General features: G+C 43.7%; 1 protein-coding gene across 2 annotated transcripts in view; it reads left to right on the top strand.

Annotated features, from left to right (window-relative positions):
- Positions 1–24,896, top strand: part of LOC125013167 (rho guanine nucleotide exchange factor TIAM1-like) — a 38,779-nt gene that overhangs the window by 2,784 nt on the left and 11,099 nt on the right. The window contains exons 1-15 of one of the 2 annotated variants that reach the window (XM_047593552.1): positions 4,809–4,983; positions 13,442–13,526; positions 13,620–14,538; positions 15,407–15,863; positions 16,176–16,348; positions 16,551–16,775; positions 18,277–18,462; positions 19,642–19,788; positions 19,897–19,971; positions 20,277–20,447; positions 20,603–20,707; positions 21,062–21,143; positions 21,347–21,433; positions 22,159–22,371; positions 23,217–23,317. In XM_047593552.1, the coding sequence (XP_047449508.1) occupies positions 13,630–14,538; positions 15,407–15,863; positions 16,176–16,348; positions 16,551–16,775; positions 18,277–18,462; positions 19,642–19,788; positions 19,897–19,971; positions 20,277–20,447; positions 20,603–20,707; positions 21,062–21,143; positions 21,347–21,433; positions 22,159–22,371; positions 23,217–23,317 (2,931 nt within the window). In that variant the 5' untranslated portion in view covers positions 4,809–4,983; positions 13,442–13,526; positions 13,620–13,629. Of the gene's footprint in view, positions 1–4,808; positions 4,984–13,441; positions 13,527–13,619; positions 14,539–15,406; positions 15,864–16,175; positions 16,349–16,550; positions 16,776–18,276; positions 18,463–19,641; positions 19,789–19,896; positions 19,972–20,276; positions 20,448–20,602; positions 20,708–21,061; positions 21,144–21,346; positions 21,434–22,158; positions 22,372–23,216; positions 23,318–24,896 lie in introns of those variants that run through there. The other variant, XM_047593553.1, reaches the window with a different exon arrangement.

Genomic DNA, 24,896 nt, shown 5'->3' with positions numbered 1-24,896 from the left:
CTGTCTTGTGAGAATTATCTGCTCCCCACAAAGCGAGGTTATCCTTTTTTCTTTTTTCTTTTTTTTTCACGTGCATATCAGATGATCGCATTAAGTCTAGAACAAGAGGTTTATGTTGGTGGACGAAGGACCTTGCTTTCTTCTCCACTTCTGTTTACATCCACGTTATATTGAGTTACAGACTAAAGTTCAGCCCCTCCCTTGATCCTCCTGATGGGACATCTATCTCCATTTAGGGGAATGCCATTGATGTGCTGCTCTGTCCTTTTGGGAAACATTTTCTCCATAATCCGGCATATTGTTTGTTCTAAACTGTGTGTTGCGACTAGTGAAGCACGGTGAATCTGTGAAACCTCCAGCCCTATTTATTTCGGTGCGTTGGTGTTTTCTCTGATTTATCACCCGCTGCAGAAGACTGTAAATTGCCACATACTCCAGCTTCTGACAAAGTAAAGTCTTACATGATGAATTCATGATGCGCCGCCAGCGTAATTTGGAAAACGCGTCTCGGTGACGAGCCCGCATCTGATCGCTGATGCCTTCCAGAGGACCCCACCTCCAGCAGTGCTGAGCATTGAGGGTGACTGTGCAGCACTCCGTAAAGTGTTGAAAGTGTGCCTTTCGCAGACTTTCGCCCTCAAGTCCTAGCCTACAGCCAAAAACTGCTACAGAGGCATTTTGTCTGATTCTCAGCTTGACTTGCGAGCCTAATGCATTCACAGGCTTTCTCATGAATTATTACAAGTCTAAATTATCATTCTCATCAAAGTCAAAATGTGTAACACTGTGCTGTGGCTCGCACCTCAGAAACAAGCAAGCAAGAGCTCAAATACCGAGCTTTGAAGCTTTCTTTGAGGTTGGTATAGCATCACTAGAAAGGTGATTTCTGGAAAGACTATGTTCCCTTTACACTGGACTGCTATTCCAAACTGAGGGGCCAGTATGTGTGTGTGTGTGTGTGTGTGTGTGTGTGTGTGTGTGTGTGTGTGTGTGTGTGTGACTGTGAGAGTGTATATGCTAGCTAGTAAATGCTGTTCAGTAGCGAGCTGCTTTACACAGTGTGCTTGAGGTTTGGAAAGACGTCACAAATTAACATTTTAAATGTCTTTTTAAAGCTCTGTTCCCCCTATTTCTAAGCAGGAGGACAGCCGGTACTGCATGACCACCTTTAAAAAATGCACATGGTCATGATCATCAGCTCCGCATGGCTGATGCAGTCATGTGGTTTAGGATGAATAATAGATACTAAGTGCACTAAACTGCTGAGGTTGTGAGTCACTTTGGGGACTGTGAAGTTATGCTAACAGCATCAATCATAAACAAGAACATCTCCGGGCTCTCCGGGTTTTCTTTAGATTGACTCAGTCTTTAAAGCAGCATCTGGCAACAATTAGGAATCTGAGACTAACGTATTAATAGAATAAAGAATCAACTGATTTAATAATTAGGAGATACAACGACCAGGCGTAACATTACAGCCTTCTTCCTTACAACTGTTTTGGAGTCCTCTGAGGATGCTAGTGGGGGGGCTTTGGATGCTATTAGTTGAGGGGAGGGGCCTTTGTGGATCATCCCACAGATACTTGGTCAGTTTTGGATCTAGTGAATTTGGAGACCAGGTCAACACCTTGTGCTGTTCTTCATGTTTTTTTTTGTTTTGTTTTGTTTTTCTTTTTATTGTCCCTAAAATGTTTTGTGTGTGTACCCCCTCCTGGGGGTGACTACTGCCAACAAGGGGTCTATGGGTTTGGGTTCTGGTCTGGTCTCTAACATCCACACAAATGCCAGGTCCAAAAGATGGTCAAATGTTATTTACTTCTCCTGTCAGTGGTTTTAATGTTGTGGCTGATCGGTGTAAATTGCAGAAGCAATGAATGAGCAGTTAAAGCAAATTTAAGTTTCCTTCTTCTTCTGTGACATAGATGCTTTCATGCAGTTCATATTCTTGTCGGACAAATGTGACCAGAATTCTTTGACTCTACCCTGTAGCTTGTTAAGTGCAGACCACTGCTTTAATATTCTGCAAGCATCTTTTGATAGCTAACATTGCAAAGCTACCTATACTGTATAGGTTCAAACCCAGCCAATCACTCCTGGCTTTTCCTCTGCACTCTAAATTATTTCCTTCTCTATACCCGCGTCTTTGATGTCGACTCTTGAGAGGCAACTCTCGGCTGGAGTCCACTGGATCTCCTGCTAATGATCTCTACCCGGGCTGGGGTTGCTGCTTTCATGTCTTGCGCAACCGTTGCATTTGTCTTTAGATATCAGTTGTACATAGTGTTCTTCTTCAGTGCGAAGGGTCACCCTTTTTTCCTTGGGTGGGGGGAGAGCAGCAGATTTGTGTGATGATCGGGGAGGCCCGCAGCAGAATAAAAACAAGCACTTAAACCTTTTCGTGGTGATGGATGTTCTGTTTCGGCGTTGGTGTCAGTTCAGCGGCCCGACCGAATGGACACTCCCTGTCTAACGGCGAATTCAGCTTCGCTGTGATGTATGCACGGTGTGTATTTATAGACCAGTAACTCAGTTTCGAGGAGGATGATTTGAATCAACAGATGATGTTGATTCTACAGCGTAAAGAAGAATAGTGAGCAGAACTCATTCCCTGTATGCTAAAGACATTAATTAGTGTGAGACGAGAGGCCGTCTTTGCTTTTGTCGTTTCATTGTGCTTGACTGGTTTCGTTTTAATATTATGGTGCACTGTGTTGAATGTCAGACTTTAAATTTGCATACTAACCCCAGTGAGGGAACATCATGTTACCTTGTCCTGCAGAGCTACATAGGCGTACTGTAGCTGAAATTAGCTTTGAGTGTGTGTATGTCCTTCATGTTTATTCGATTAGACGGGGAATTTAACGTGACAGCTACTTCATCTTGAGTCATGTGCCATTGTGCGGTCTATTCAAACTAGTAATAAAGCAGTGTGTAGTAGTCAATTATTAACTGGCCTTTTTTTTTTCCTGGGATTTTAACCAGCTCGACATGTTCGGCTCCTGCCTGTGCAAAGAAATAAAGATCTCTTTTCACGATATGAGATAAAAAACGCATCCCTCCAAACGTTTGTTCGAGAAAAGTTGTAGCTTCTCACAGCTGATTGTCTAACTCCTTCAACGGCGGCGGCATCAGCTGTTTTACTGGCGAAGGTCTGTACAAAATGTATTTATTTATTTATTTATTTTGCCTCAGCATGGCTGAAGTTGATTGGCAGTGATTGCGGTTGGTTGTGACACCTGGACAGCATCAGCAGTCTGAAGTGCTGCTGCGAATCTGTAGCCGTAGTCTCACCTGCCAAATTGCTCCAGCGGTATTGAATGGCCTGTCAATGTATTGGATGTCCAATTCAATCAGCTCCCAAATTGAGTGTGGATAGCAAAGCGTCTAATAGCCCCGTGCCGGTGATGAGAAAGCAGACTGTTTTTGTTTAGTCGAGCTCCGTGCAACCAATCTACATTTCTGAAATGCCTGTGGTGACAGCACAGACGTGGATTCGGCATTAGCCCGCGTTTCACTGATAGACGCGTTCATGTCTCTGCTGTCTTATCTAGAATTTTCTGGGAGTGGATACGTGCAGAAATCTCATCTCGCGTCACCGACTTAAAGTATCAAATGTTCAAATGAACATGCACAATGTCCTGAATAAACGGTCTTCTGTTATAATCATTACTTCCTGGACATTGTGTCATTAGACTGTATCATGTGCTTCCAAGCTTTTTTTTTTTTGGGCCGCGTCCCAGCGAATTGTTTCACTAATTGAAAAGTTGGAATTGGCACGCGGTGTGTTTTGTGTGCAGAATTCATATTTTCCCTCAGAGATCCTTATCGCTAATGATTACCTGATAGAGATGGAGCTGGAGCTGATAAGAGCGTCGGCGTCTTTAAACAATCACAGCGGTTTCGTTTAATATCAGGAGTCACAACCTTGGCAGGACATGAAGTAACGCTGGGAGGAAAGCAGACTCACCACAGTGCTGAGTGCTTTTTATTTTGGTCATAGTCATCACAAAGTCTAGACACGGCAATTCCCCTCTCCGATCTCTGGACTCTTTTCAAACAGACTGAGTTGGGTGCTCTCTCTGCCGCCGCTCCGTGTGGTTATCAGGGTGTCTGCGCTCTCAGCGCGCTCATGCTTTACTGTTCAGTGTGCATGCATAGCTGCTTCTCTAGCACATGAGACAGGAGGCTGCTGCCCACTCTCCCCGGTGTCCTCTGTCAGCTCCATTATCTCAAAATGAATCCAGCGCCTCTGTTGCTGCTGATGTGATCACCGCTGCTGCTAAAACAACAGCAACTCCTACCTGCCTCCCGTTCCCAAGTCCCGCTTTTAGGCTAAACGTTCCAAATTGCGCACTGCGACGCGCCAAAGCGGCGACTTTTCAGCTCACGTTGCCTTTGAGGCAAACATTTGTTCGGATTTCTCAGTTTTTTTGTTTTTTCAAATCCTGCTCACAGAGAAAATAAATGAAAGTGAGATTGCTTCTCGCCTTGGCCAAACATAGTGGAATTTCTCATGTAAGGGCTTCAGACTGCAAAAGGCAGGACCGTCAACACTGGTTGTCATTGGTTCAGTGAGGAGGCTGCAACATTTAGCGTAAATATCGCGCCTCTTCATAGGGGAGTGGAGGGGCAATTACAGAGGAGACACGGGAGGGAACGCGCATTCCTGCTGGCAGCAGATTTGTAGTTTAGGGGGGATGGAATTATAGAAGGAAGGAGGGAGCAAAGAGTGTGAAACAGTCAGCTGGAGGAGGAGGAGGGGGGAGAGGGGGTTGCAAGCAGTCACTCCCCCTTCGTCTCTCACTCAGTTCTTCAACTCATCCTTGCATATAGGAGTCAGTCGGCTGTGGACTTGCAGGAGGAGTATCAATAATCCCCTCATGTGGAGCTTGAAATTTACCCTCCTTACTGACGCGAGGGATTTCTCTTCGCTACTGTGGCGTGGAAAAGCAGAATTAACACTTCCTGGTTGCACACAGTAAGGTAAGGTTTGTATTTAGTGTTTTGCCTCCGTGCCACGCTGTGTGTGTGTGTGTGTCTTTAACTCTTGTGTTAACAGATAGAGGAGACAAATGGCAAGCCAGCCTCACCTCCTACTTTCCAAAAGAGGTGCTAAATATCGACAGTTTTAGTCACACACTCTCTGAGTCCATGTGTGCTGTGTGAGCATAGGTTTCAATGTATTTCAAAGTCTAGAAACATTTGTCACACGAACCCTATTCGTGTGAACCATGCTCCACCTTTAGGGTCTGCATTTCAGGTTTTATTACCTTTGTTTAGCTGCTAGTTTCCACGAGTGTCTGTGTTTTCTTTTTCCTTAATTTTAATGCTGTGTAGGTGTGTCTGTAAACCAGAAGCCAGGGTCTTTGCAGCCTGTGTTTAGGGTGGGGTTTCCACCATGTTTGTACCTGTTACAGGCTCGTGCAGGACAAACTTTACCTACCACCCTAGGCAGTAAGTCATTGTATTGTCCTCCATTCACTGCCAGACTCAAACAATGCAGTTTGTGTCCGTGTCGTTGTAATGACAAAGCAGTGGCGCTGGTGGTGCGCTGGTTTTGTGATGCTGAAAAGGAGAGATGATGAATTGCAAATGTGCGAGATGGTCAAAGTCAAGGAGAATTCCCAGAGCGCATCCTGGGGGGGGGGGCTTTATGATGTGTGAGTTCATTTAAAATCCAAGCTTTGTGTTTGAAAGCCCACTGTGACTCCTGCGGTGGGGAGAGGGGCGAGAAATGGTCATCTGGTGTCATAGTTATGGTAATGTATTGACCGTCCAGGGCTTAAGCAGGACAGGAGGTCAGATTCAGGCTTTCGGGCTGGCGAGCCTTGACAATGCCCCTGTTATGAGCGCAGGACAGCGAGCTTTTAAAGACGCACCCTCTGATTTGTTTTTAAAAGTTTTTACACAAGCAATCGCATGCAATGTGACCGCTGTCCTTCGACTTTGTCCTGACAAAATTATTTTCAGAGGGGGAAAGAAACCGTACAGATCGATTTGCACGGTCTTATTGCACAAGCTTCACTCAAGTAGAAGGTACAGTGTGCAACAGTACAAAGGTTTTATTGTAGATTTACAAGCAATGTGAGTTCATCTAAGATCATGTGGTCTCGCAGATACTCAGCTTATTGTGAAATATAGGCTATATATGAAGCAGAACTCAGCACAGCAGCACACGCAGCTCTACAAAGAGGAGACCAGTTTGCAGTGGTTGCTTTTAAACCTATTTTGGCTGCATGCAAATGCACGTGTTCAGTCCCAACACGTGGAGCTGCATGAGCTCCAGATATTTAGTTTCTCACAGATTGGCCTAGCATTTAATTCACTCATATACAGTTCTGATACAAATCTGTGGTCTTAATCATCTTTATTGCTAAAGTGAGAACAAACATGGTGGTAGTAGTACTGCTAGGCCTCCATAGTGTTCCAGTAACTACAAAGTTCCACCTTTGCAGGTAACTGAACCATGTCAGGGTATCAGCTGTCAAGAACTGTAATCTAAACTGTGGTAAAATAAACCTTTTCCACTACACAGTCATGACAACCTTCATAGACAGCTTTAGATTATGAATAATAATAGATTATAAAAGCTGGTAAATGGGCGTCAGTGCAGGATTCTGCTGAAGTAAGATTTCTTAAGCGACATAGCACAGGTCAATAAAAGAGGCCAGTGCTGGAGACTGTGATCTGGATTGCTCGGAGGAGGCGAACACATTTTCTACCCAGCTTTGTGTAGTCATGTGTGTCACGATCCAGCTCGGGTTCTGCTCCAGTGCACAATGCAACACAGCAGGGAGTTGGGAGCTCCAGGGTTGTTATGGTTGAGGTGGCCCTCAGGGGGATGACTTCATGAATTAGATTCAGATATATGATTAGGACCAGATCTCATCAGAGCATGTAAACATTGGACATGTAACTGGGACATTTAACAAAAGCAACAGTACATAGAGGGCATGTTTTTTCTTTCAGTGTTGGTTTGCCAAGTTGTTCCTTCATCCGTGATATGTTTAGGTACACACAAATGCAGTCTTCTTTTACTGCCCTGCGTACCAGGTTTAGACATACTCTGCTTTCACGAGGATCAATTTGCAACAAAACCTGAAATGTGTATTCCCCGCTCATTAATATTGAAATCAAAATGATGAAAATAGGTCTCGACGTTGACCCAGATGTGATTTTGAGTGGAGTGTGTACTTGTGGTGCTTTATAAAAGGAAACGCACTCAAACTGCTTGGTGTTTCCACTCACTGACCTGGAAGCAAATGATTGCCTGTGTGAAAGAGCCAAAATGAATTTCTCTTTTGCCAAATATTTTCTTGTCCCCTGTTGTTTCAGTGCAGTGTTTTTGTGCAGATAGTTTCCTTATTGTGCTTTTTTTTTTCTGTATGGGAAAATATATAGGACCAGGTTCAAGCTATCACTCTCATTTTGCACCAGTCTGGCATGCTGGATAGTGTTTTGGTAGCTACTTGGTCCCAGCATCGATATTATTGGTCACAGATCTATAATCATAAAACTGTCAGGAACATTTGCACCCCTGTGTGAGCGGGACAATTATTGGTTTGCGGAGGAGCAAACTCTAAGTCTGGAATGTGAAGCATGTAAAGGCAGAGTAGTGTTGATGCTCCGTGCAGCCACGGGAGGCCTTTTCACTGACAGTGACAGTTACAGGATACATGAAGGTCAGCCTGAGAAAGTCTCTGGTGGTTGTGGTTGTGATATTTTGTCACTACAGCTTAAGTCTTTCTCACTACGCATTCCCAGACGAATACTTCCATCTAAAACTGAACTATTACGTATTGATCCTGGAGGTGTTGCGTGATCCTGCTGTCACTGTCTAGTAAGGAATATCATCATCATCTGAGTTTAACTGAAAATGATTTACTTTTGCATCCCAATAATAACTAGTAGATGATTCTCATGAATTGAAGTTGAAAATCCAAAATATGTCCAAGAGTCGCAAGATAAGAAAAAAATATTAGAACCAGACATAGACATAAGAATAAGAAGTACAAAAAAGACATTTATATACAGACCCATTTGCCAGTATAATGTAGTTTCCCATACGAGATTCAAAATCACACATTCTCTTCCCACATAGAAATTTAGTAGCAGGCACCACACCAAGTGCAACATGGAGGAGGATACCTCCATGTGTCTCAACACTGGTCTGTGGTTTATGTGCCTTCAACTAACAGCTGTTGGCTACTTCAAAGCTTGTAAATGAGGAGCTAAAGAGCTGTAAGCAGGATGTGGTCTGATAACACCTCACTTGTGACCCTCTGGACAGGCAAATTGCAGGTATTGACGATGGAGATAAAAGTACTCTGGAACTAAATGACTCCGGTCAATCACTTAGTGAGATGCAAATCACCGGAGTGCCTTCACATTCATCTCCTTCCCTTAGTGTCAGTTTCACACATCTCCCAAAAAAACAGGAGGAAGCCTTTTCTGTTTGCTGTGCGTTGCATTTTTACCTGCGGCCATGGAAGCAAATAAAGTATTGTCAAACCCGTAGAATGGGCTAACGATTTGTTGACCTAAGGAAAAACCTGCAGCATCTGCTCTTCACAAACCCGGCGCGGCGTCAACTGCTGCAGAAGAGGTGACCTCTGCACACAGTGATGCCCTAGAGAAAACACTGGAGGGGACAAAGGTGCCACCAGGCTAAACAACACCAGCTGCTGCTTGATAACTGGCTCAAACATCACAGCCGTTATTGCAAGAGTATTGCTTTTGTGTTATGCAACCAGGGAATTGATGATTTTTTTTTTTTTTACAAATCATTCGCCATTATACTGAGCTGCACGTATATTTTCTTATTAAAGAAGAGAAACTGGTTTAGTGAGAGTAAACCCGGCTAATCCATAGATGTACGTGAAAGCTCTCTTCGGGATAGAGAGTAATACGTATGGTTTAAGGGGAAAACGTAATTCAAAAACCCCACTATCGATACCACATGGAAAAAGATGTGCAGCTCAGTTCAGATATGAAGGAGGAAATAAAAACAAATAAAGGTTTTATCTAATAAATAAGTATTTGGAGCTAGATCATATTAAAAACAATTGTAGACTCTTTTAAACAGAAATGATCTTAATTATGTTTAGAAAGTTCGAATCAATTCAGAAGTAGCTCACATACCGCAAGGCTACCAAACACAATCTGCCTTTACCAGCAGCTATACTGCTGGATTGCCAGGTTTCACATCAGCTCTACTGTCACCCATTATTATGCTTCACATGTACCGGCATCCACCTAAAGGCTGCCCCCCCCTACATTAACAATGTCCCATAACACACGGCCACCTGAGCATCTCATGACCGGGTCAGCCAGGTCACAGCATTTGCCGTCATCCCGTGGAACATGCAATCAACTCTGCAGGAAATGAAAGGCACCGGGCCGTTTGACACCTCAGCTGTTTTTGTTGTTGGCGTATTGCATTACTGACATATTTAGTATGAGGCTGGTTAAATATTGTGTGGATGAGCTAAAAGTTGGCCAGCCCCACGGTGCATTCTGTGCCACTACTTGGCACAAAGCTTGACAAGTTGAGCTCCTTCCAGTATCACTGCAAGAACCCTTTTCCAGCTGTTTACTATTCAAGGTTTCTAGGGCTACGGATCCAAGTCAGAAAAATACTCTTGCTACCCAACAGTAGTACATAGTTTTCATTTAAGTGATTAAATGAATACTGGAAGACATTTTAGTTTTGCTTCTTTTTTTCCCCTGATGCAAAGCTTCCCTCCCCCTCTTGATAGAATCTTAAATCCAGTCGAGCACACTTGAGTGCAGAAAGAACAAGAGCTGCTATTTGGTACTTCCATTTGCACTGAAACACATGACTCCATATCAACTGGGAAACTCATGCTGTCTTGAGTGCAGTCTTTCAGCGGTGAGCCCCCTCCCCTCCTGCTCCATACAACTACCTGTGTTATTATCTCCAGAGACCGGGGGTGTTCAGATTACAGGGTTTTGTGCTGGAGCTTGTAACTAGTTGGCCCAGTGCATTCTTTCCTTTCTCCAGTGTACTTAAGTTAAATGGCAGGAGTGTGTTGCAAGAGTCTGAAGAACATATAGGCTCAATTTGTTTGTGTGAGTTGGTTTTATGTGGTACTTCTGTTATCATCAGATAACTTGTGTATCGTCTCGTGTATCAGAGAGTTTTACACGGAGTTGATGAGTATTGGAATATGTCACCAGGTGTTTCACTCTGTCTGTAGTCTCCAGCTTGTTGTGAAAGTTCATAAACTAACAGATTTTGGCTGTGGGGCAAGAATTTTCATCGCTTCCTCAAATGAATGAAGCAACTTGACATTTTGTCCTTGAGGATCTAAAGGAGAGGCACAGCAGGTGGGGGTTCAGACAGTTTTCCCTTGTTCGTGTTCCAGCAGGCCCAAGAATTTGTGAAGTATAAGTCGGGCTTTTAAAAGTTCTTTAATAACAAAAAGACCCTAAATTTACTTGTCACATATTTCAGGGATGACAGAATCCCATGTCACAGCACAGTGAGCTGCAGTTTGAATGCGACTCCAAAACAGTTTCAGATATCATCAGCACTTGTTGTGAAATACAGGGTTTCTGGAATAAATCAGAATGTTTGACATTTATGTCTCAGTACGGTCATGCAGATATTGGAGATACGTCCAGATGGGGATTACCATAAATCTAGGCTTTGTCGACTGGGAGAGAACATAATTTTTGCGCAACTAACCCTAACATAAAGAAAACTGAAGAAATATTGCTTGTGTCTAACGGTAAATAATGATTTTAGTGCTGGTGGAAAGGAGAATTTCGGAGATGTAATGAGAATTATACTTCATGGAATTGAATCAATGGAGGCGAAAAAAAAGAAATAAAAGGAAATGTGTAATACATCTTGTACAGCAAAAAGAAATTGTGCTGCGTCTTTGACTTGGATGTTTGCCAACGAGCTCCTCATTTAGATGCAGCTTGATGCTTTTCATGTACTGTACTTACAACTTCTCTATGTGATGCTAGCTGTGGGGAAACCCTGTGCTTTCTTTGAAGATGTTGCGCTGCTAACCTTGAGTTACTCAGTATGTTTACATGCACGTGAAAAAAGTGAATTATTGCCTTAACCGACTTAATCTGGACAATTTAAGTGCATGTTAACATGTTACTCCGTTCTCCTTATCCGATTAAGACATCCAGATAATGTGACTGGAAATTGATTTTCTCCGTCATGTATACGCTTAATTGGGCTTTACTGGACTGAACGTTCAATTTTTGTTTTGTATACTGTTGTATACAGAACAAAAATTTAATATAAGCTGATAGAGGGGCATTTCCTTTGTAATGTATACTAGCAAAAGTCACTAGGGATGTGGTGGGATTCATTGCTCTACATATGTCATTTGTTAGTCTGGCGTTTCTTCCTCATGTATTAATAAAGACCTGGTGATGGATTTAGAGGACAGAGTGTTTGGGGGACCTTTTGAAACTTGTCTTCAGATATTCTGGTGACTCATGTGCAATCAAATCGAATATTCCTGTTTTTGAAATTTTGAAACAAATTATCTGAACATTGCTTAAGCGTTTTCTTCATGGCTAAGCTGGTTAATTATTTGTGTTTGTCTATCTTAAAAGCTTTTGGTGGAAATCCATGTCGTCTTATCTCTTTGAAAAAGGCAAAAGTAGCTTGCTGATTCATCACAGTTCCTAATGGGACCTGGCAAACTTATCAGTGCTGCAGAGATTCAAATCTATTTCCTGCATAAATGTGCTGACTTGTTAGTGGCTGAGTGGACTCGTCTATATTCCACCACCAATGTTGCTTTGGAGAAAGTGAGTTTGAAAATAATTTTGCTTCCCACTCCACAAATCACTTTTTAAGTATACACAGCCACAGTATTAGGTTGTTTTATTACTCTTACTACAGTGTTCGAGTTAAAAACCCAAGGACATTGCCTAGAATTCCTTCAACTGTAGTCACTGATGTGGTTTCCAAAGTGAAGAAATCGCATCTTCTGCTACTTAAGCTCCTCATCATCCCTTGAAACTCTAATTACACCAACCCTAGTGGCAGAAATGTCATCCATACATACATAGTGGTTGTTACATTTTAGCTAAAATATTTTGTTTCCCTCCAGGGATGACCTTTGCAGAGCCATTAAATTTTAACCACACACATATGTAAAATGAAGGGTATTATGGGAGGGAAAGGTACAAACAAGCCAAGAAGTTGCCCGTGGTGTAATGCCAGTCCTTGCATTTTTTAGCATGTTTGTGTTCCTCTGTGCATTTTCCTCCCTGTAATGAGTGCAGCAGTGTTTGGTCCTGTCCCTCCTCCGCTACGTTCCTCTCTCCTCCTTTCTTTACCAAAGGGGATTGAATTAAACTGGCGACTGACTGTATGAAATACAAATGGACTTTGCAGACATCAGACGTTGTGCAGTGCAGTACCAGTGAGGGGTGATGAGTGGACAGAATGAAGAGGGGAAACAGAGCAACATGGTAGAAAAACAGGGTCAGCTCCCGTTTACGTAACGTCCCTCTCCACAGCGAGCCTGAGTGCATGCAGCAGCAAAGGGCTGGGCTCATACTCATCTGCGTCAGCTATACACACATGAAACACTGCACTCTCCAAAGAATGGAGACGCACATCAGAAGGAACAACAGCCACAACGTAGTTTGTAAATCTTTTGTCCCATTTGTTGATGGTCCCAGGCATCGAACGGGACCTTTTTAGATTTAGTCCAGCCTGAAGGCAGGTAGATAGAGCACAAATGTGCCTTACGGTGAAAAAAAATCTGTGCTTTTCATCCGTCTAATGCAGGAGTTAGTGGCTTAGTGAAAATAACAATGCTACACAGATAGTTCACTTCGCCTCTGAATAACTCATGTTCATTCAGGCTGCCTTCATGCTCATACTTTCGTTACATACCCTCCACTTCACAAAACCCGTCTCCATGTTTAAAGTGGATCGGCAGTCAGTCATAGGGCATTGTTTATCTAACTGGCTTGACCAAAGTTCCCTATTATGCGACAGTGATAGACAAGTGTTGAGAAAGCAGCACAATGAGCCAGTAACATTTGCCCCAATACTCAGCCTTATTTCAACTGATTTTTTTATGTAATATTTATTCTGGGGAAAAACCAAAGTAGTCACTTTCCTGTTCTAAAGGGACTGGTTTATACAAGGACACATAATTAAATGATGATTGGTGCAATTACAGACTAATTTTTGTGAAGCACGGTAATTGGAGAGAAAGCCACATGATGTCCTACATCATACTCTCTTGGACCAGTGACCATGTAGCAATTTTCCTAATATTAGTCAAGCTGTCCCAAGTTTTGTCCCTGGTTTACGTGTCAGTCTTTGAGAGATTTCATGGAACACGACCCATATTTAACGACATGATTTAAAGAAATACATGGAAAATATCTGCAGTGATATCACAAATAGGTATTTGTTTTTCAGAGCTTTGTGGACCGTGCCAGCACCTGGAGGACAAAGCTGTTTGAAGATTCAGTGACAAAATGCCAGAAAAATTGAAGTACTGCAGGTATGCCCGCCAGTCTGTTAAGAGTAACACCAATTCACCTGTATTTCATGTTCTTTTGAAGCTGATTTAAGCTGTTTGTTGTCTTCTGTTCAGCCTCTGAATCATGGGAAATGTTGAGAGCCAGAATGGGGATGATGCCCTCTACGGAAATGGACGTGGTTATCTGTCACGGAAGCACATGTCTCGGTCTCTACGCATCTCCAACAAGCAGTCCAGACGCTGTCGCCATGCCTCATCTGGGAAAATAGAGCACAGAAACTCCGAGACGAGCACACGCTCAAGTAGCACCCCGAGCATCCCTCAGTCCCTGGCTGACAATGGACTGGAACCCTTCAACGAGACAAGTATCCTCCCGGACTTTGGAAGTCCCATCTGGGTAGACCGTGTGGCCATGAATCTACGGCCCGTGTCCTTCCACAATGACCTGGCCAATCCTTCAGTGCACATGAATACGATGCACATAGCCCTACCTGGACCCACGGCAGAGGAGGTGCAGGACGAAGACATGTACACAGGGGAGGTGAAATACCTCCAGAAAACTCGGGACTGCTCCAAGGAGACGGTCAGCTTCAAGAAAAGGTCTAAATCTGCAGATATGTGGCGAGACGACAGCCTGGAATTCTCCCTGTCTGATGTGAGTCAGGATCACTTGACCAGCACAGAGGAAATCATAGACATGGCAAATGAGAGAGACTTCACTGACTGCGAAGGCCACCTGCAGCCCAGCCCCACAGACTCTGCTGACAGGGCAAACTCCCTGGATGAGCTGTACAGCCAGACAAGTCCTGCCCGCAGGCAACCCCATGGCCGCTACTCCAAGTGGCATGACACCAACAGGGCTTTGAGGGAGGGTGAGGATGATAAGATGCTCTCTCCATCGGAGGAGGATGGGAACACCTATGGGGCATACACCCTTCCCTGCCGGCGTTCCCACTGCCTGTCTGAAGGCCTGAGCAGCCACAAAGCCACAATGTGTGCCAGCATGCAGGGCAGGAGGGCTCAGACTATACAGGTAAGATCCGGAGCACTCCCGTCCATGAACGTGCATGCATGAACTGCAGACTCCAATCTGTTATTCACTTCGGTTAGTGAAATGTCGAAAATCCAGAGCTGTTTAAGCTCTGTCACGTATTGTGCTTTTTGGGACAGAGTATGAGAAGCTGTGCGGAATCTTAATGTAGCCTAGCGGATTCACCAGGAAGACAACTCCCTTCATTCATTTTTTTCCCCCCATTGTGTCTGAGCGTTTCCTCTGCTGCATTCACCTCACAGATAATAAGCTGTTGAAACAGATAAAGTGTAAAAAAGAAAGCTCGTGTCAGGGGAGCGACGTGTCGTTTCCTCCTGAAACTGTTGTTTTTCTTGGGAGAGGCTCGGAGGGGGTGAGCGCGGCTTAAAGTCACTCCCTGGTAGAAATGCCTCAGCCTTTTGTTATGATAATGAGGGGAGGCCTGTGGCAGAGTGTAACAGTAAAACGTGTATGGTGGCCCTGTCACTACGGGGCACCACCAGCCCTGGTGAATGGAGCTCTGGAGCGCATGATTGGGTCATGTGACCAGATGGAGATACCAAGCTCAGTGTAACCCCCTTCATCTCCCAGGAGCCTTTAGCCATGTGGGTAGGAGAGGGCAGACCTGCGGTGCCACAGGGAGGGCAGGCTGTACTCGCATATCTGCAGACTTTTTTGCTTTTTGTAATTGATTTTGTTTTTAGCAGAAAGTCACAATTAAGCAACACTTGTTAGGCCTCTGTAGATAACAGGCTGCAGCGACAGATACAAGTCAAGATGGGAACTGCTGTTAACCGGCTACCTTCTTAGTGATGACGAAAACGCGGCTGCCATGCTGTCTCACCTGTCTTGTGCCTCTGCCACGACACAGGATGTCACAGCCGGGGAGGGCAGCGAGTACGAAGACAGCGGCATCGACGGGGTGACGGCGGAGGCGGAACACCAGTCTCGACGCTACAAGACCATGTCGGCCTCCTTCTCCGTGTACTCGGTGCACGGAAGGAACATGTTCGCCGGAAGCGACAGCGGCAGCAGCAGCGGCGGCGGCGCCAGCGAGTGCGTCCAGGGCGTGTACGAGAACTTTCGTCAGGAGCTGGAGATGAGCTCCTGCCAGACAGAGAGTCTGGAGGAGGCGGGGTCCGCCCTGAGTGACGAGCAGAGCACCATGAGCTCCGCCTACCAGTCGGACCTCTTGCTCAGCGTGGTCCAGGGGATGGTGCGCAAAGCCGGCAAACTTGCCGTCAAGAACTTCCTGGTGCACAAGAAGAACAAGAAAGTGGAATCGGCTACAAGGCGCAAGTGGAAGAGTTACTGGGTTTCCCTGAAAGGTGTGTTTTTTTCACCTCAGTGCGGCTCATAACATTTTATTTACTGGTCACTCAATTCATTAATAAGGCTGTAGAATGTAGAAATAACAAATCCCAAGCATGATAAAAGCATGCTTGGGATTTAAAACCATCATGATGCCCCTTTCACTGCTAAGTCTGCTTCGTTGCACTTCATAATGTTGGCCACTGGAGAGCAGAATTAAATTGCTTGAATGAATGTGGCTTTTCAAAAAAAAAAATAAATAAATATTCGTTCTTGAGATCTGATGCCAGGACATCTGTGTGCTATAAAGTTTTGTTTTGTTTTTCCAGGTTGCACCCTGTTCTTCTATGAGACAGATGGCCGCTCAGGGATTGACAACAACAGTATTCCCAAGCATGCCATCTGGGTAGAGAACAGTATCGTCCAGGCTGTACCAGAGCATCCAAAAAAGGACTTTGTGTTCTGTCTCAGCAATTCCCTGGGAGATGCCTTTCTGTTCCAGGTACGAACATTTTCTCGGGAACGAACATTAATACCATAACCGGTATATCTGCTGGCGTTTCCTTCTTTGCCTTTCTTAAATCCTGACTTGTGATATTAATTGGTGTCAAATCAGCAGAGGAAAATAAAGGTCCTTTCATTTTGAATGTCATGGAGCTAATGTGATGTTTAACCTTTGGCCTCTTGCTGTCCGTCTCATGCAGACCTGCAGCCAGACTGAGCTGGAGAACTGGATCACGGCCATCCACTCGGCATGTGCCACGGCCGTCGCCCGCCTGCATCACAGAGAGGACACAGTTCGGCTGCTTCGTGCCGAGATCAAGAAGCTGGAGCAGAAGATCGACATGGACGAGAAGATGAAGAAGATGGGAGACATGCAACTGTCCGCCGTCACCGACACCAAGAAGAGGAAGACGATCCTGGATCAAGTAGGCTTCATTCTCCTTTTCTTGCTTACGCACAGAGCTTCCACGTGACAGGCGGTTGTGTAGGATCTTCAAATATTCCTTGACTTGGTAGAAAAAAATTCACATTTCACACAGCAGCTTCCTTAAATTGGGGGGATAAAATTGCTATAATGCTTAAGATGGTTTTCCACTAATACTGGTTCATGGACATAAGCCCTGTTCACACAGGGCTAGTTTTACCTGAAGGCCTTCAGTAATTTCTCAGCGGTCCTGGGATAATACTAATCCAGTGCCAATCGGCATTGCTGTGATTTGGGGGTGCGTTTTTTTATTTTCAAGACTTTCATTTTGATTTGCAGCTTTTTTCTGCCTCTTGTCACTTAAGAATTCCGAAGGAAGTTTGGACAGATGTTGGTGTGTAAAGTGGAGATATCGATGACCCGTTCACCCATTTAAACGGATGAAATCATTAAATCAAGGTTTAATGTGTTCATCCGCAAATTTGGGGATGACTTAAATACTGCCAGGTCATCAGTCGTCACAACAGGCTTTTAAAAATCTATTTTACATTCCGCAATGTAAATAAAGCTGTCACGAAATGACATGCAGTGGAATGAAGTGGAAAGTAGCAGTCATAACTATGCATCGTAAATGTGAGTAAAACACAGAGTTTGAGTTTCTGAATCCCGAGCGAATGGGGCTATAGTGACAGTAACTGTCATTTTGAAAACGTACTCAAGTTATGTATTGTTTGCTTAATTGCATCACGTGAGTGGGTAGCATTTCGATATCGCTATCACCAAGCTGTTTTCTTGTAATACAAGACACAGGAGAAACAGGGAGATGCACGATGGATTAAGTAACAGATTTTAAATGTATCATCCGCTAGAGGCTGCCGATGCTACAAATTTAGTAACCTCAAGAGTGCTTTTTTGTTTTATAACATTCTGTTGGCGCTGGTCAATAGCCTGCCATTCACTTAATTAATTGCAAAGCCCATACTGTCTTTAATACTTCTGCTTAAAGAGAGGGGAGATCAAATGGCCTTTGTTTAGTCAGTTAGGTAGTGCCTAGTTGGAGCTGTTCTGTTTGGCAGTGTCAGGTTTCAAATTGTGCAGAGTTCAATGCATATAGCACTGCTCCTTAGAAAGCTGAAACGCTCCCATCCTCTATCTGCCAGTGGAATGTGCACCATTGTTTATTTCTCGTCTCTTGGCTACTTGGATGTAATACAGAGCCCCTTTACCATGGTGCTGGCCACCTCTTCCAAGCACCAGTGCAGGACCGTGACTGGGAGGGGACAGCCCAGTGAATAATCACAATGTCCTGGTCTACTGCCCCAGTAAACATCAAACCATTAGGCATGGAGAGCGCAGGTTGGCAACACTTTGAGCAAATTGCAAACAGAGCTTCTGTGGAAGAGAGGAGGTGCTCCATCTTGGTCTGAAGTGGACAAACACAAGAAGAGACTTGGTGAGGAACAATTAACTGGATGTGTCGTTGCGTCCCTCTCACCCTGCAGATTTTCCTTTGGGAGCAGAACCTGGAGCAGTTTCACATGGATCTGTTTCGTTTCCGGTGCTACCTGGCCAGCCTGCAAGGAGGAGAGCTGCCCAACCCCAAACGCCTCCTAGCGTTCGCTTCTCGCCCCACCAAGCTGGCAATGGGCCGACTGGGTATATTCTCAGTGTCTTCGTTCCATGCTCTGGTAAATATTGTCTCTTTGCATCATAAAGTCTATCAAATACCTATATTTAATTTGGACATTATAAGTTTTCATGCATTTACATTTGTATGCATTTAGCTGGAACAGAAACCTTAGATGTGATACCAATGTCTAACTCACATATACTTCTATATTATCACATCAGAGCAGATCTATAAAATCTAAGGTGCTGCCTCTGTATTTATACTATAATACTATAAATGTTCTTTGATTATAAGTGGAGCAACAGAATGCATCTGACTTAAAATATGCTTTGGCATTTCTGAGTACACCCGGTGACTCTCCTTGCCAGGCAATTGATTCCAGAAACTAAAGTACTTGTCAAACTATGGTTTTCACACAACGGCTGCTATTTTGGAGTGAGGATCGTACACAGGGCACCTGTTTGGGCACACGATGTTACACACTTAAAAAAAGCAGCGTAGAGTAGTAGAGGAAAACATCGATTGGATTTTTAGAGATGTGTTCGCAGATCACTGAGGTACCCGTACCCTCACTACAGCCAACGCAGGTCCGCAGAGCCGGTGGGTGTTTGAGATATCTAAAAAGAGACCGTTTCTAGCGCACGGCTAAAACTGCTAAGAGCTCTCCTACACTTTCACTCCTCCACGTTCATGAATAGCTGTATCAGCACTGCGTCCAAAAAAAGGGCCACGAAATGGGACCAAATACACGAGTGCTTCGTGTTAAGTGTAGAACCTGCTACTAGTACTGTTACAATGCCTAATTCAGCATATTTTTGACTCGTTCTTTATGGATGAGCAACTTAAAATGTTGGTTTTTATTCATTTTCAGGTGATTTTAATACTTATGTCCTTATGTCCTTACATGATTTTAGTACTAAAGTCACATGCAGACTTTATTCAATAACATAACAATGTAATCACCATACAGCAGAACTAGCCTTTAGATCAGTCAGAGAAATGTATAATCTCACAGAAAACCTACACATCTATATATCAAATGTTTGTACAGTTCTCATTCTGCATAAACATTCCTCCCTTTAAGGACATTTTCTTTTTATCTCATGGTGTATTAACTCATCAGTGGCTGCCACTCACGGCTGTAAAATGTACCGTGACGTGAGGTCAAACAGATTGTTGCTGTCTACGTCTCATTTAATCTGTCTCATCCCTGACTGAGCGCGATACGTTTTTGCAGGTGGCAGCTCGCACGGAGACCGGAGTGAGGCGCCGAACGCAGGCCATGTCTCGTTCCTGCAGCAAGCGAAAGAGCAGGTTCTCTTCCCTGTGGGGTCTGGACACTACCTCAAAGAAAAAGACAAAAGCCCACCCAACTGTCAGCCAGGTACATGAAGTCTCCCTGTGTCACATCACTTGTTTGCCAGCGTTCGTTTCCTTTTATCCCCCACAATCATTCTGCTCAATGCGTGTCTACTATTTCTCCCCCCTACAGGTCTTTGCTGATGGTGAAGAATCTGTGAAAAAGCCCGTCGATGGCATTTATGTTAACGCTGCAAAGGAAAACACAGTAAGTCCGAATCATTCATTATCTGTTTGCACATATTTGTCAGTAATGAGTAGGTCAAACACGAGTGGTAATTTACTAAATCTACAGTCAGTAGAAATATTAACCCTGTATTTATCCTGAGTAAGAGGTAGAACAGGAGCCCAGAGGTTACAGCTATGAGTCAGGCACATTAGAGGTTTTAATTTGTTGTTTGTTTCTTTTAAGCAAATGTGCATTTATGTTATGATTATTACTTGAGTTTGGTCAATTGAAGGTTTGCACTGTAAAGTTTTGTTTTTTACATTCTTTAATGTCACCGTTCAAAGAAAAGCGAGGAGGGCACCGTGAAGAGCCTTCCACGGCCGAGCACAGACAGCGACATCTGGGTCCCCGACCACCTGACTCCCTCCTGGGTGTGTCTGCCAAATGACCAGCCTGTCCTAACCATCATCCAGCCAGGGGAGTCTGCACTGTGTGTTCTCGAAACCATCTGCAAGGTAACGGCTCCTAAGGCTCGCTTGACCTGAAGGCGCTTTTTACATCACAAAGACATGTTCTCGAAGATGCACGCTGAGGACTACAGTTATTGTCTGACGGACGCCTCGTTAATTATTCTGATATCCTCTGTCTCTTTTTTGCTCTCATTCCACAGGCTCATCACATTGACCCCACCAAACACTACTTGCGACTCAAATTCCTTATCGAAAACCAAGTGCAATACTACATTCCCAAACCAGAGGAAGACATATGCGACTTGGTATGCAACTGCCTGCGCGAACACTTATTCCTCCTCCGCCGCACTTTTCGAGACTGCAAAGGTCAAAAAACAGATTTGTAGAAAAGGCCATGAAGTGAATGAGGAATGCCACGGCTGGGAAAAAAACACACATTGACGGAGAGGCTTAATAAGCAATATCTGTATTTACATCATGCAATCATGACAGAGCATAGCGTATCCGTCACAGAGACTGCCGGAGCGGCTTTTGTCTGAGAATACAGAGTGTTACCGCCCCCTCTCCACGCTGTCAATAACCCACCCACCCACCGCACCGAGAATAAAGTAGGCTGTCGTGTGATTATTTATATAATAACTTCTTTTTGTTCTTTACAGCTTTACAAAGAAATTGAGCTCTGCTCCAAAATCACAAAAGTAATCCAGTTTGACAGAGATGAATCATGCATGATTGGTTACGGTAAGAGCAATTTGTGTTGCTAGTCAAGTGTCACAGATTTCATAAGTGCTGCTATTGTTTTAAGACTAATAACTGATTTTCCTTTGACTTACAAACAACCCAGTCGTTCCCATTCGTACTGCACAAATCCTTCTAATGTACTTTATATAAGTCCCCCCCCCCCTCCTTTTCATGCTTCTCATCCTTTTCTTTTCCCTCCTCAGGCTTTTCCATTTCAGTGGTGGAGGAGGACGGAGTACAGCAGCTCTACATCACTGATGTGAAGGCAGGGGGATTAGCCTTCGCTAAAGGTTCATTAAGCTTGATTTCTTTTTCGAAAGAACTTCTCAAACGCCGTTCGCGCCTGCGAAGAAGAGATAAAATTAGAGGACGGAAATAAAAACAATAAGTGTTGCATTAGCTGCTTTTCAGTGCACTTGCATATGTTCTTAGATCAGAGCAGTCTTCTCCCTTCTTCAAGGTCAATAGACGTGTTTTCTTTCCCCGTTTTGCTTTAAAAATGCATTAGCGCGTGTTTACTCAACAGGTAAGGAAGGTTTAAGGGGACGCAGCGGTTCTTAAGGGTGTTGATTACTATAATCATAAGACTGCCTTTCACTGGCCTTTAGGAGAGATGACGCTGAATGTGACCATAGCTGAGCGTTACAGTGGATCCCCAGCTTGCTGAGTGATCAAAATACCATGCTAGAGTTTGTCACAGTGTGGGTAGAGCTGCAAACAGTAAGATGTACAACTGTGTCTGCAGCTGACACTTCGCAAAGCACAGGGAGCGGACTCATGCTTGCAAGTCTGAAATAACCGATCTGGAACTAATAGCCTCCAGAGTTGTATTCTGACTTTTAATTTGGTTGTTATTATCTTAATGTTCCAATCGGGAATGTAATGGCCAGTCTGTAAAGTAAAATGAATAGTTTTTACAATCCCCTACTAGGAGAAATAACAAATGTTTATCTAGTGCACCGAGGCATTAGAGGTAGTAAATTGAATCAAACTTGAGCGTGTTCCTACTTTCCAGGTCTGAATGCAGGGGATGAAATACTACAGCTGAACGGAAAGGACTCGCACAGTCTCAATTTCTCAGACATGAAGGCGGCGTTCTCTCAAGCCTCGCTGGCTCTGACGGTCAACACGCTGCCCTCTGTTGAACGACGCCAGCTCTGCTTCCTGCCGCCGCGGCGCTCGGACGCAGAGGAAGATCTTTACACCGACATCTTCTCCCAGAGTCAAGGTAAAGGTCCTGCAAGTTGTCCCACCTTAATAGTACCTTTCCATCACTCATTTGAAGCCGGGTAATTTAGAAGTTTAATTAGGTTCACGGGATGTTTTAAAGTTGGGGTCTTTAACAGTTTTTCAGACCAAGGACTCCCAAACTGATGCAGAGATTAAGTACAGACCCCCTACCTACTATATATGTTCTATATTAAACTAGTGCTATTTATAAATATACATTATTATCATCATTTTGCATTCAATATTAAGCTGTTGAAATTATACACAGGTTCAAATATGTATTTTTTTTTATTTCAAACATGTGAAACACAGGGTGGCGTAAACCTACCTAATGTCTTCTACCTCTGTTTAACCCTTTACTGAAATATGTTGGATTCATGTGAATGTGTTTTTAAATAAATTTAATTTTGTGGGGGAAAATTTTAAAAAAATATACAAAAACTGTCAAATCAACCAAAGATTTTGCGACTCCCCCCTGCAGTACCTCTGCTGACCCCTAGGGGCCACCGACCCCCTGTTATAGATCTATGTTTTAAACTATAAAAAAACACAGTCAGGTTTACTAACCCACCCAACATGTAATCTCTTCAGGGCTTTACTTCCTGAAGGCTACTAAATGGATCAGAAAGGCAGAATAGGAAGGTTTCATTTTTAAATAGTGCCTTTCTCCTACAGTTAAATTTATGCAAACCGTGACTCTACAAGGTCTTAATTAGGAAGTCGTGCAACTCGAAACAGTGTGTTGCAGCTCCCCTTTGTGGATAAGTTTGAAAAGGTCTTTAAAGAATGGTATGGCATTTATTACTATCTCCACTGAGGTCATGTAAAACGGCTTTGTTGCAGAGGAAATCCTTGACGATGGGGTGGGACTGTTTCTGGAGAGCTCAGGAGACAGCCTGGACGACGATTCCGAGGCCTTCAGCGAATTTGACGAGTGCAGAAAGGTAAGAGCACAATTTTGTTATTGTCGTCATCGACATTTCGCGGGCATCCGATTATCGGCGCAGACGACATCAGACAGAACCGCCCTGTGGATAACGTCCCGGCTCCTGTGCTCGTTTCCCGTCCTCGTCCTTCACAGCATCCCTCTCAGCTCTGCGTTGTTATGAAAAAAAGCACTCGTGGACATTTTGTTTCACCACAGTTTGAGTCACCATCTGTTACTGGCTGATTTTATCTTGTTTATGAAAGCGGTGCAGTGTCTCTCTGCTTCTCAATAAAAAAAAATAAATCCTGAAATGATAAATGGAATCAAAAGGGACCCGAACATAAATATACACCTGCATTGCTTGAAGAAGAGTTTCTGGAGACCTGAGACAATGCGTGTCTTTGACTGAGCTCCTGATTGCTTGATTATACGTGACGGTTTTTAGGATCAGATAATGTCTGGAGGTGTATTCGTTTTAAATGAACACAGACACAAATTATAAAAGGAAACATATCAGCGATGTTAAAGAAGCAGTCTTTAGCCTTGGAAAAGACCACTGAACGAGATACTGAGTGAAAGCACGATGTGTTCTTTTAGATAAGTTTATCTCTTGATTAATTCACTATTTCTCATTGCGCTGCCGTAAATTAAGGGCTCACTGGAAGTACTCCAAAGATCGGCGTGAGATCCTCAGTCATCCCACTTGCCCTTCAACATCCGGACGCTACTACTTGTTTATCTGCTCCCTCTTTAATCTCTTACTTAATGGGCAGCGATTAATCAAATGTTGTAACAATTCTAGTTAATTGCTTGCGTAATAATTGATGGCATGCACAGACTACATAATGGAAATGAGAGAAATAAGGTTATGATTAGAAGAAGCGTTATATCATAGTGGCTGTTCAGTGTGGTTACGTTGATTCTCTCTCCTTTCCTCTGATGATAGATGTTGAAAGGAAATTCTGACATTTTAGTTGTTTTTGTGTATGATTGAATTGGTGAATCAGTATAGAAGCATTAAAGACATGGTCAGATTATACAAATATTCACTAACTGATCTGCATTTTGTTGTGTTTCTGCTTATCAAGAGACGTCCGTTGTAACAGAAGTCCCTGCAGTCAGTGCAAACTTGAAACAACACCGACAATACGGTGGTAGAGTTTGGGGCATAGGCATTAAAACACATCTGCCTTGATAGAAATCACAGTTTGCCACGATGGTCTTGGGCTCTGTTTTGGTTTTTAGCCATTGTTAGTGCAACATGGACTTGTAGTTCCCATATAACACAAGAAAACACTATTTCAACAGCATTTCAACATATATATAAATATATATATATATGGAAAAATACTGTCTGTCAGACCAATTTAATGCAACAAAGACTAATCAGAAGTGCTAATAAATGGAATACACACAGGGCAGCCATCTTGGTAACTCACCTTGGGGCCAGTGAGGATTCTGCGACTTTCTGAGCAGAAAATCCGACTTCAGGATTCCAACTCAGAACTCGGAAATGCCGACTTTCTGAGGGCAAATGGATCGCAGCGTGACTAACCGTCAATAATTTGAGCGAAAGAAGACCCACTAGAAAAGTA

Source organism: Mugil cephalus, chromosome 9, assembly GCF_022458985.1.
Source record: "Mugil cephalus isolate CIBA_MC_2020 chromosome 9, CIBA_Mcephalus_1.1, whole genome shotgun sequence".
Lineage (NCBI taxonomy): Eukaryota > Metazoa > Chordata > Actinopteri > Mugiliformes > Mugilidae > Mugil > Mugil cephalus.
The sequence above is the reverse complement of the archived record's forward strand: the minus strand, read 5'-3'. Positions and strand labels throughout refer to the sequence as shown.